At 31.4% G+C, this 13,393-nt stretch overlaps 2 protein-coding genes across 2 annotated transcripts in view; one reads left to right on the top strand and one right to left on the bottom strand.

The window, feature by feature from the left end:
* LOC107436658 (uncharacterized) overlaps positions 1 to 6,033 on the bottom strand; it is a 28,857-nt gene extending 22,824 nt beyond the window's left edge. The window contains exon 1 of the mRNA XM_016048446.5: positions 5,629 to 6,033. Coding sequence (XP_015903932.3) covers positions 5,629 to 5,706 — 78 coding nt within the window. The 5' untranslated portion in view covers positions 5,707 to 6,033. The remainder of the gene's footprint in view (positions 1 to 5,628) is intronic.
* LOC122268945 (UPF0193 protein EVG1) overlaps positions 1 to 9,978 on the top strand; it is a 39,387-nt gene extending 29,409 nt beyond the window's left edge. Inside the window, exon 4 of the mRNA XM_071182565.2 lies at positions 9,931 to 9,978. Within this exon, the coding sequence (XP_071038666.2) occupies positions 9,931 to 9,963 (33 nt within the window). The 3' untranslated portion in view covers positions 9,964 to 9,978. The remainder of the gene's footprint in view (positions 1 to 9,930) is intronic.
* Positions 9,979 to 13,393: the final 3,415 nt, after the last annotated feature.

Below are 13,393 nucleotides of genomic sequence, written 5' to 3'. Positions count from 1 at the left end.
ATCAAAAAATTAAAAAATCATGATTTGTATTTTCGCATTTTTTAAATTCGATGTAGAGTTTCATATTTACGTGATTTAAAAGTCTCATATCGGGATTTATATTCACATGGTTTACAAGTTTAAAAAGTGCACTTTTTTGTCAAATTTTTGTATATATATATATATATATATATATATGTATATATATATATATATATATATAATATTTTTTTTTCTTTTTTGTTTTTTTGGATTTCCTCTTTTTTACTTTCTGAGTAGGGGAGAGTGGGGTCAATTGTAACAGGGTACGATTGTAACAGAGCAAAAATTTCGAGTGTCGGGTTCTAGATTTGGTTCCTAGGTGGCGCACAATGTGTATTTAATAAATCTACATGTACACCCCTGATGGCAACCATTTTTATGTACTTTTGAAAGAGTTACGTCACAAAAGATATTTTCACGCCACGCAAGTACTTTTTTTGGTATTAGAATATTATATTGTAACAAAATAATTTTGTTTAAACAAATAAAAATTAGTAACCGAATACGTAAGTGGACACTTTAATTAACATTTCAATAAAAAAAACATTAGTTTTGCTAATTAACTAGCATTGTTTTTAACAAATGAAGCTGAAATGGCGTCTTGGGGACAATTGTAACAATAAGTAAAGGGACGATTGTAACAGCTGAAAATAAATAATCTTATGTTTACAAACCATTACTTAGCTCTTTAAGAACCACCAATAGTTTCCTATATCATTTATATTATGTTGCATGTGCATTATTTTATTTGTCACCTTTCACAGCATAAATTAACATTTTTAACCCCTTAAAGTTAAAAGTTTAACCCTTTAGGTTTCTGCTCATTATTATTTTTACTCCTAAAATATCACTACTATTTTGATCAATAAAAAAATATATCACAACTATGATAATATGTATAATTAACTATGTTTTAGTTGAATTTATGAACTGTTACAATTGACCCCGTAAGTGGGGACAATTGTAACAACTGCACGACTGTCAAAAATTGTTAATAACTAATATAATAATATTTAAAATCAGGTATTTATTTTTTTTTCTAGTAGAGGATAGTCTACTTTACTCGTCTGTCAATTAATACTAATAATATATTGGATTTTTTGTTAGTTAAAAATAGTTAAGTAAAAAATGTTACAATTGACCCCACTCTCCCCTACTCTCATCCCTGATAGGAATCAATCAAGAAGCACTTACGTTGTTTTTTCAATTGCACACTGCAGCATTGTAGAGACACTTTCAATTTTCGAATTTCTCAAACAAAAATAATTAGAGAATTATTTTAAACTTTAGAAGTGTTTAGATTAGAATATGGGATTTCTTCAATTTATCAATAAAGTTTTTAAACTTTTAGAGGTTTTAGGAACCGACAATAAATTACGAAAAAAAAAATCGTTTTTGTGTACCTTATGCCTGAAAATAAAGAAACAAACTACACTGGTTATCATAAATTAAGGAAAAATCACAAAAATAGCGATAACTCTTTCAAAAGTAAGCCAAACCGTGCAAAATTTGCATATGTTGTCCACTAAGAGTAGCTGAGTAAAATTGCAATATGCAAATTAGTGGCGCTGCACTCGGCTTACGTCATCTGCCTGGAGCATAAAAGTCCAAGTTTGAGAGAAAGCACACAAATTTTACTGTGATTGCGACATTGAAAATCTGAGATAGCCAATTCGTAATAATGACCTCTAGACATCATTTGCCTGAAGAACTACGATGGAGAGCCATCGGGAGACTAGAGGCAGGGCAGAGTCAATCAGAAGTGGCCAGATGGCTAAATGTGAGTCCATCTGTGGTTCATAGACTTTGGAGGCAATTTCAAACCACAGATTCGGCATCTAGGAGGTTCAGTCAAGGACGGCCAACTGTTACGACCAGTGCCGATGACCGATATTTGACATTAAGTGCACGCAGGAATAGAACCGCTACTCCGACACATCTTAGATCCTCTCTTGCTGCAGCCACCGGAAGGTTGGTGTCAACGTCAACTGTGCGCAGAAGGCTCCACGAAGGTGGTCTGTATGCGAGACGACCAGCCATTTGCGTGCCGCTCACATCACGCCATAGGAGAGACCGTTTGCAGTGGGCCCGACAACATGTCCACTGGACGTCAGATCAATGGAGGCCTGTTCTCTTTACGGATGAGTCCAGGTTTAGTCTAGAAAGTGACAGTAGACGTTATTTGATATGGAGAGAACCTGGGACCCGTTATCATCCATCAAACATCCGTGAAAGAGATGCATACGGAAGAGGCAGTGTCTGTGTTTGGGGAGGCATATCCTTAGGAGGGCGCACATACCTCCATGTCTTTCCAAGGGGAACCGTGAATGCTCAGGTTTATCGAGACAACATCCTTGATGCTTATGTGCGCCCATATGCCGGGGCAATTGGTGATTGCTTCCTGTTACAGGACGATAATGCAAGACCACACAGAGCTCGCATTGTTGATGATTATCTTCAACAGGAAACAATTACTCGCATGGAGTGGCCAGCTCGATCCCCGGACTTGAATCCTATCGAGCACGTTTGGGATGCTCTAGGGAGGCGTGTATCTGCCATCAATCCGCCCCCTCAGACCCTTGCCACGCTTGCAACTGCTTTACAAGAGCAATGGCTCTCACTTCCTATTGAACTGATAGACCGCATAATTGAAAGCATCACACATCGCTGTTTGTGCTGTATTGCTTCTAGAGGCAATCATATTCCATATTAAAGGTACTTTTTCTATTGCAAACCGATACTTCCAATTTGTTTATTTTATACATGTGCTAATTTCTATACTACTATTAATGTCTGATAATTTCTTTTTATGTTGTTTAATACCTTACTATGTGTTGTATATTGTGGGTAAGTTTCATAAAATTCCATGTGTAATTTCTTGAGTTATCGCGATTTTTGTGAATTTTCCTTAATTTATGATAACCAGTGTAGTATCGATTATTTTGGTTATTTAATGCCAACAACTGCATAAAATTTTGTTAAACTAACTTAAATATTCATAGAAATAAAGACAATTTTATAAAAAATAATTTTTTTCCTTACGTTTTCTTATTATAACTGTAAAAATTTTCAATCAAATTTTTTTCAACGAAACTTTTGGTGCAAATTTTAATTGATAACTAAGATATGAGCTTATTTACAAAACCGATCACAAATCGTTGTGTTACAATTCGTTGTCTGTCAAAGAAAAAAAAATATTTCTGAATAATTTTTATTATTTTTTACTTAAACTTCAAATTCCTTTTTAATTTAGTTTAAATTGTTTGCTATTTGAAAATAGAATAAAATGAAGTACTAAGGTACAATATATGAAGATAATTTTTGTTCCTTCTTTAGAAGCGACAATCAATTTTTAAAGTCGATAAACATTTTCTAACAAGTTTATTGTTTTTATTACGCAACGTGAACGTAATATTGTTTGAATTAGTTACGATTTTATTCGAAAATGATAAGAACTAAAAAGAATCATCATGGGAAATCTAAGAGGGCTTACTATATCGCATTTTAAGTTTTGCGATTCCTTTTTCTTTTTTTCTTAAAAATAAAAATACATATTCTATACAATATTAATATTCCATAGAGTAAGTTAATTATCGCAGTTTTTTTATAAAAAAATGTTTTTCAGAAGAATTTTAACTACTTCTTTAAGCTTTAATAAAAGAGCCTTTTTTTTTCATGACTAAAAAAAAATTTGAATTTCTAATGGTCACTATATGTGACTGCCATCATTAGTATTCTACAGTCGAGGCTTGGTCTCGCAACTTCACATACTAAAAACTACCGAAAATGGATGCAGTTCAGTTATAGAATTTCCTAATCCATATAGAGCATGAAATAACACGATTTACAGTTAAAAAGTTATTAAATTACTTTGATATCTTTCAAAAGTTTTGTATGGTACATAATTAAAAGGACTTAAAATCTCAAATCAGCTGCATAATATTTTTACATTCTAACTTTATTTTATTATAAATTCTTTTATTTATTTCTTCGAATAAAATAGAATATTACATTAAATTTGGACTTCATATTTTCATTGCGATCTTAAAGGAACAATTTTTTTTTCCGTTTACCTTACACTGGCACCCCCTAGAAATGCAATAAATCAAAAATTATATTTTGCTTTTTTATGTTATTTATTTTTATACTTTAAACAACCACAAATAATGCTTGTCACATGTCATGTTAAATCCCCACCGATTCGTCAATTGCGAGCGAAAGATGAATTTTTAAATATAATGTTATAATTAAATAATATTTTATTGCTAACCAGAAGAGATAGCAAAAATAAATAAAAATAATAGAAAACTTATTATAAGACACTGTAGCTTATTGTTTTTTTTCTTTTGTGCTCATTAAAAAAATGTGATTTTTTTTGATGTTTTAAAAGTTAAATCTTGTAAAATTTTTAAAAAAAATTAGTTTAGTAACTTAATTATTAAATGTAAACTTTAATAAAATATTTTGACGTATAGTAATGAAAAAACGTTTCTCAGAAATACTAAAAGAAAAGTATTTATTAAAAGAAAACACATTCATGAAATATTGTAATAAATATATTCTCTGATTGCACCCCCCTGTGAAAATTTCGATTAGCGCCTTTGGCACGCTTCCCTGAAGGGATGAGAGTTTTTAAAGTGAACATGAAATCATCATCTCGTGAGTCAATGTTCGGTGCTTTTTTTCTTTTCTTTTTTCAGGGACTTTTTTCTGGTGCTTTTTCGCCCCCATTATTTCTGTTTACCAACCAGCTGGTCTTCGTACATGGAAAAATTAAAATCTTATTGTTAAAAAATTGCACAACTTCATTCAAAAATTAAAAAAATACATTTACCCACAAGACCCATCAGCTCCCACATTTTGTATCATTTTATAACTTAAAACTAATATTTTAACTTTTTTTTTCAGTTTATTTAACTTAAACAAAGCGATAGCCTATGTAAAAATATAATTTGTTTTATTCTCATTGTTTGGAATTTTTAATTACAATGTCGATTCAAGTAATCTTTCGGACAGTTTTATGGCTCATAAATATCTTATTATTTGAGTCTAGTGGGTTTTGTTTCATGACTAAAATGATAAATAATACGCTTTTGAAACATCCTGCTGTATTCAAAAAATAAAAATTTCTTTTGTTTTTAATGTTATAATTAAAAATAACAGAAAATAGTTAGATTTAATAATTAATTTTTTTTTTCCGAATCAGTCATTTCGTTGAAAATTTGCGGCCCTCTTGTCTCGTGCGAAAAAATACTTTCTGTATCAATAACAATGTAAATAAATTAGTTGAAAAATGCTTGTTTTTTAAACAAGACTAATTATCGAGATTCTATATACGATATTAGAAATTTACTGATTTTTATTCTGCAAAGCCGTAATTTAATAATATCGAAATATCAACTCCAAAACATTATTCGTACGTTTTCAGAAGCATATGAAATTTTAGAAACAAATCATGAATTGTACAATCAATAAAATTACAAGAAGAAAGAAAAGCAAGCATTTTAAAAATGCAAATTTTTACTTATTTAAAAAAAAAATTACAGCAGCAAAAATTATTAACAATAATTAAATTTAATATTAATATCAGTTTAATATAAGGCTTACTTGATTTTCCATTTCTCCATCAATAAATGGAATGTCCAATTTTGCCTCATAAGTGAAAGAATCATTGGCAGATTCCATAATAACGTCAAAAAATCATTCTCGGACAATCATGAAAATGATAATCATAAAACCAACCGATAATATCTTAGCATTATCTGACTTAACACCGATGACCGCTGATAAAATTTTGCTCTCGGGAATGAATCACAGGTCTCATTTGAATTCGCAGTCATAAATTTTTTATTTTGATAGAGCACGCTACAAGTTGACATTAAAAATCAAGAATACGATTATTCTTTGGTCCAGTTGTTTTGTTGAAAGTCCATATTGGACTGAAATGTGTGTGTGTGGTGTTGCCCGATGATGTCATGTCCCAGTGTAGTCGTAATCGTTTGCTTTGGAAGGTCAGATCAATCCGGTCTCTAGCAGACCTTGTTTTCTTTTTTTTTCAATTAACTCTCCTTCACTTACAGACATTGTATTTCTTTCTCCGTTCTTTTTTTCTTTTCTTTTTTGTTTCTTTTTTGCGAATAAATAAACAGTGGATAGGGAGATATATATTGACTTAAAAAAGGAAAAAGAGGGAAAGAACTAGAATAGAGCAATTGTCATACTTGAAAAAAATAAAAATAAACAGCAAAAAAAAACGACTATATTATTAACGAAGCTTAGAATTACAACAAAATGTTTTTTGAGCTAGCGAACACGAAAGAGGCCGATAACGAACTTTATTAACTTTCAAACTATAGTCGAACCCCGCTATAATGAACATGGGATATAGTGAACACTCGGTTGGCTGTAATGAACTTTTTTAGTGGCCCCTTCCGAATTTCCATTTAACTAATGTTATTTTGTACGCTTATTGTACACGGCTGAAAAATTGGAAGTTTGTTTATAGTGAACTTTAATTTCATTTCTACAGTTCTCCTTCTTTTTTCCAATTTTAAATTTTTGCCAGAGATGCAATTGTAAATGACGGCATTTCGTTAAATTGTGTCAAATCTTACTCTAGCTCGCTCTTCGCTTATAAACTAGGGTGGAAAAGTTGTTAAACATGCCCATTCCTCCCTCTATATTAAAAAATAATAATAATAAATAAATAAATGTTAGCAACTTTTATCACAGAAGTGAAATTGATATTAAAAGTCCTAATTTTTTTTTAACTGAAAGAAATGAAGGCTAGGAAATATTAGATTCTTAACTAAATGTTAATACAAAAATTGCTAAACTCTTCCTAAAACAGAATTGTAGTTGATCGAAAAGTACTAATTTCTTCGATAGAATGTAAAATTTAATTTATTAAATTTCATTTTAATATTTGATGTATTATTTATTTAATTGGTAATAATTAATAGTTTATAAACAAATATGTACTATCATAATCATTTTTTCTAACAATACTGCTGCCATTTGCTAAATAATTTTTAAAGAATTTGGATATAGTGAAGCCCCGTTTATAGTGAACTTATTTCTGAATCCGCAGACAGTACACTATAACGAGGTTTGACTGTAATTCAAAATTTTAATAAAAGGGCAAGTTTTTTCGTATCCAAAAATGTGCAAAATTTCATACTTTTTTACACTGTGGTTTTTTTTGTATTATGAATGATAAAAAGTGTGGGAATTTTGAAAGAAAATTAAAAAAAAAAAAAAAAAAAAAAAAAAAAAAAAAAAAAAAACGGTGATGCCTGCTAACTTTTTTTAAAATTAGAGTTATAAGTAAGTAGAACGACCATCGGTTTTAATTCCAATTTCTTTCGGCTATGATCGACTACCTTTCGGGAGAACCCCGACTTTATAAACAGAATATATAAAGACAATTGTGAATACATTAACCGATAAGACTATTTCATTTTGAAAAAATTTAAGATTAATATTTTGAGCCGCGATGGCTCAGAGGATAGAGCGTTCGCCTTCCAATGAGGCGAACCGGGTTCGAATCCCAGTCGATACGAATTCCGCATCCGGCTTACACCGACCACTGTTGCTGACGTGAAATATCCTCAGTGGTAGACCGATCATGGGTAAGAGTCCTCTTGCCGTCAGGATAATCGTGGGAGGTTCTCGTGGTCTTCCTGTCCATGTAACGCAAATGCGGGTTAGCTCCATCACAAAGTACTCCACGAAGGCAAATTTCCCCCAATACTCGATCCGGGAGTTCCCTTGTCTTCTGGATTGGGTTCAAAATCACAAGGCTACGGAGTTGGACATTAGTAGTCGTAAACCCATAAAAATTGGGCCGGCTGTTCAACGACGGTTTAAAAAAAAAAAAAAAAGGATTAATATTTTCGTCGTTTTATCATTAATAATATGAAATTTGGTTTTAAGTTAGACAGTTGAAATCGCAGTCCTGGAACAGAATCTAGTTTATTATGAATTTGTTTTTGCTGTATATATATGCTGAAATAATAAATAAAATAAGCCAATAAATAGCAGCAATAAACGTTGAAAATGTTTATTAGGAAACCATATTTCTTTAACTAAATTAGTTATTTTATAATTGATTTAAAAAAGCGTGATGGAAAATTCCATTACGATTTTTCATATACAATGTGCTCATCCTAATACAGATATGCCAACTGCTCCGGACAAGTCAAAATAATTAGTAAAACGGTAGATAACTACAAAATAACTTTTGCACATATTTGACTATTTTTGTTTGCTTTTTGAAAAGTATAGCACGACATAAGTAATATAAAGTGGTGAATTACATAAGCCTACGAATTGTTTAAAAATAGTGGTGGATAAAAATCTACTAAATTGAATTTATTAAACCAAGAATCACAATTGATAAACTACCAATTTAAAATATATATTTGCTGTCCGGAGCAAGTTGACATCTCTGCTAATATTCAAGAATTCAATGAACTATAGTTAAAAAAAATTATATTTCTTAAAAAAAATTGTAATTTCTTGCCTATTTATTTGCATAATAATTAATAATTTGAATGGTTTTGTTAAGACAACCGAAATATAAATAAATAATTATTATTAATCGGATCTAAATGCAATTTCAGATTCTAAAAATGTTTTTAAAAAAAATTAAAAAAAACTTTTTACTAGTTTTAACTCTCGAAACTTCTAAACTTCTTCATTCAGAACACTATTTGTTAACTACTGGACCAGATATTTTAAATGTGTTTTTTATTTTGAAATTAAATGTGTTTTTTATTTTAACATATTCTAATCTTCCTTTTCAAAAACTAGTTTAAACTACCCAATCCACTGTTTATTTATTCAAAAAAGAAAAAGTGACTCCTGATTAACTATTAACTTCCCACTATGCTTATAGTGTTAAATATTATCCATATCACTAATATGTTAATTGACAGACTAGTTTCCATCGTTTGAACTTTATTTATTTATTTACTCGCTGTATCAATAATCATTCAAATTACCGCGCTAAGATACACATGTCTTCCTATATTAGTCCAATAACTAATAAGTGCCCTCATTCATTCGCTATATCATGAATAATTTATAGTACCACGCCATGGTGTCCCGCAGTGGACCGATCGTAAAGACACGGTTCCAGTAGAACACCGAAGTCAAGCATAAGGCTGCGATCAGTAAGCGGGTGGGTGATCGCTTTGATCAGCCTGATGCGTAGGGACCGAGGATGTGAGGTATCGGTTCTCGCTAAACTGTTCTACCGTAAAGTGCACGACTTCGTGCACAGGTCTACGGACTACCAAACCAGGAAGCCATCCCCTCAGCAGAGGATCAAAATTGCGATGGCATATTTTCGGATCATTCTCTGGGATGCTCCCCAGACCGTCGCCAATGGCCCATTGTGCAGCTCTAGTGCGACGCAAATAAAGTACCTACCAGGCCATGGATATTCCTCAAATATAAATACATATTTGAAGCATAATGTAGCATGCTTTTACCCTCTTTACAAGAAGACATTCATAGACTCGCTTTTTTTCGTTCTTTTCTTCTGTTATTCACTCGCTATATCAGAAATAGTTCATAACATGAAGGCAACGGTTATTATACTTCAAATATTAATTTTTATTTCAGGTGTAATATTTCACGCTTTATTCTTACCATTTTATTTGCTTTTAGGAGTAAACTGAGTCATGGACTCGGATTTCTTCCCTCTTTACACCCTTAATTCTATCCTTTCAACAATAGCAACCAACATGTGTTCTTCATAATGAAGATAAATTAGCCAATCTTCTCTCTGGTGCCAATAAAAACAGGAAATTACCAATTGCAAGGCTTTATTTACTCGTTTTTGTTTGCGGGTGTAAGCTGAGTATGTTGTGGAAGATATACGTGGGTTTTTCTCTTTTTCAGGTTATTCGTCATACAATAATCATTTACTTATAGATTGTAAAACAAGAGAAACTCACAAATTCTTGAGAATGATGATAAAGTGAGGTTTCTATGTTAAAAGTCATCTCACAAGATTCTCAGATGTTTTTCCTTCCTTTTATTATTATTTTTCATTAAAGAAATTTTGCCATGATTTAATCTCTTTTAAATTCTTCGATCTGTAAAATTTTTTTAATTACTTCAGAATTGTGAGAAATAAAAATAAGAATAAAAGAAATTAGAATAAAAATAGGTAGTCCATTAGAATAAATTAGGTAGTCCATTAGAATAAAAAAAAATTAAACAATTTAATTTTAATATTTTATACCTATTATTTATTATGTTTTCTTTTTTTTAAAGATAAGCTTTATTTATTCAAGATTTTATTCTAAAATGTTAAAAATTAACTATATTTTTCCTACTGGAGATTTACTTTACACCTGTAATAAGTGTGTTGTTGTCGTATGCCATTGAGACAAAGGAGATGCGCCTCTTGTTTTCCAGTGGCGCCATCTATGGCCAATAATTCGACTACTGTCACGCACATAAGTCACAGTTAGTTTATAGGGGGGACAAATTAATAAATTCACAGATCGTAATTGTGATCTGAACCAGAGAACAATCAGGTCAAATTCAGTACTCCCTGGTGTAGAATTTGTTAGGAAAATGTGGAGGACTTTGTGACCCGACAGATTTAACGTGTACCACTCACCATTAACTACATGGGGAGTCTTCCTACTAACCAGCCTATCCTGGCCCCTCGTATAAGACATGAAATATTAAAATGATCTTTAAAAACATGTTTGGTTTTATTTCTCATCAAAACTCTTAAATTTTATCGTTCCAAGCAAGAAATGCAAAACTATAATTTCTATTAGTTTTGCTCTACTCTAGGAGTCTTAAAACTTGTTTAGCCTAAAACAGGGGTATTCAACCTTTTAAGGGAACCCTACTTAATACTTACTTGAAGGAACCTTTTGATGAAAGAGCAGGGAAAAAAAGAGGATATGAAAGCTTTATCCAAATAAAATTTACTAACTTATTATTGCTTTCTTATTTTATCACAATCTTAAATAATAAGCGGTAAGGTAGCTAAAAGGTTTTTTTTCTTCTTTTTTTTTTGTCTTTCTGAAATACATTCTATGAATAATTAAAAAATGCAACAATATTTTAAATTATAACGAATTAATAAAAAAAAAATGATTTGCCTGTGATTGTTTTTCCTTGCAGAGTATTTTTACGTCTGAAATAATTGCTGAAATTTGCAAATTAATGTCATCTTCAGCATTCCAATCTACTTCTGAAGAGTAAATGATATTCAATTTTTTACAGCTTATTTAGCAATTTCAGGGTATTCTTTTCTAATGTCAATCCAAAACTGAATACATCAATTTGGCTGAATTTTAGTCTCAAATGAGTGTCGGTCGATGTATCAATTTGTTGCTCCATTAAGATACCACGATTTGCACCCCCCCCCCCGAGTTCATTCTTCACCAGAGAAAAAAAAATGAGACTAATATGTCTCGATTAATCTATCTGAAGCTCCTGCCTTTTTCAATATTTAAGATTATATTTTGTCAATAAAATATTTATACAGTCAAACCCCGCTATAGTGAACCTTCAAGGGACTGAAATTTCGGTTCACTATAACCGGGAGTTCACTATATTCGTTACGCAGGCAATTTAACTAATGGTTTCCAAACTCCTCCCTTTTATTACACATGATTAAATAAATGACTGAAAAATATTATGTAGTAGCAAAAAATGCGTTATTTTTCATTACTCTTCGTCTTGCGTACAAAAAAAATTAGTAATCATTAACTGATGAGCAATCCTCAACAGATATGGAAACTCTTCCCGACTCTCAGATAATTTTTCCAGATTTCTGTTATTCCGCTTTTTAAACCTGTCTAACCTGCCATTCGAGCACATAAAAGCAGTTTCATAAAATCGCTTAGCAAATTCATCGACATTTGTCCAGATACTGGAAGATTGCGCTTCTTCTATTGGTTAACCACTTCAGTAATGCTTCTTCAACATCCTTGTGATCTGCTTTTCTCAACTTTTTTCTGCCATCTAAATTTTTTTCATAAGCAGAAATTATTAATTGCCGATTTTTTCATATGTTGCAAACTGCAGATTTGGATAGTTTATATTCCCTGCAAAGATCAGCTTGATTGCATCCATTTTCAATTTTTATCATTATACCCATTTTATCATCAATGGAGAACGTTTCATGTTTACTGCTCGCCATAGTTAAATTTGAGACACTTTTTTGCAGGATTTTTTTAACTGAACTGAGAGCAGAAAGGAGTTGAAATGAGGGCCTTATCAGCCCATATTAGTGTCCAACCCTTTGACCAACAATGAATAATTACTCATTCCCTTTGACAGAAAATGCATGTTGATCCCACTGACACCTTACAGGTGCATCATCTGTCTGAGTTGGAAACATCTGCTTGGTTTGTTTAGGGATGGGAAAGTGAGATAAAAGAAGTAAACAAGGAAAAATGCTTATTGTTACATTCCCCTCTATAGATGGTTCTAAAAATTGATATATGTATTTATTTTGAAGTAGAAATTTCAAAATTATTACAAAAAAAATGGAAAAAAAGTCTGTTGAAAACAGAAAAAAGTTCACTATATCCAACTTCCTCACTTTTTTGGTTCACTATATCCACAAAAAATAACATTATACGTGTATAGCAAGGCACGGGACCGAACATTTCATTCACTATATCTGGGAGTTCACTATAAACCGTGTTCACTATAGCGGGGTTTGACTGTATTTACAAGCAAATTGTCTTTAATAAAGCTACCTTTTATAAGAATTAAAATTTTACCAAAATTTTGTTGCTTTGATTAAGAAAATAGTTATCACTATCCTTTTTTTTTTTTTTTTTTTTTACTTTTCTTTGCAAGTCTTTTTGCCTAATAATTAACTCATCATACTGCAGTTTTAAAATGCCCAAAAATTTTTGTTGCATGTTAGGCAGCGAGTGACATGTAAGGGGCGTGGTACAAGAGTACCGATTTCACATATTGTATGGAGAAAAAAATCCTTACATTTGAAATGTTCAAATCTAATATGTTTACCAGTTATTGTATTTTTATAATTACTATTTTGAAAGATTTTCTGATTTACTGATCCAATGGCATGCAAAATAATCTAGCTTATCAGACCTGTTGCAGCGGGCCTGATTGCAGTGGACTGAAGTCTGAAGGGCCCATCTCTACTCCAATAAAATCCTTTTCCTGCTAACACTGTAAGTAGTCCCATCACAAAGCATTAGCAATGTTCCCAAAAGAACTTTAAATACTGTTTCAAAAAAATCACCAATGGATTATTACATGACCACTTCATCTTATTTGAAACTTTCCACTTTAAAAGCCAAGTCCTAATTTTTTAAATACAAATGGTAATCCACACAATCTAGCAAAGCTT

The sequence above is a fragment of the Parasteatoda tepidariorum genome, chromosome 4 (genome assembly GCF_982258835.1).
Source record: "Parasteatoda tepidariorum strain Cologne lab strain chromosome 4, Ptep-v5.0, whole genome shotgun sequence".
Taxonomy (NCBI): domain Eukaryota; kingdom Metazoa; phylum Arthropoda; class Arachnida; order Araneae; family Theridiidae; genus Parasteatoda; species Parasteatoda tepidariorum.
This window is presented reverse-complemented; position numbering and strand designations above follow the sequence as displayed.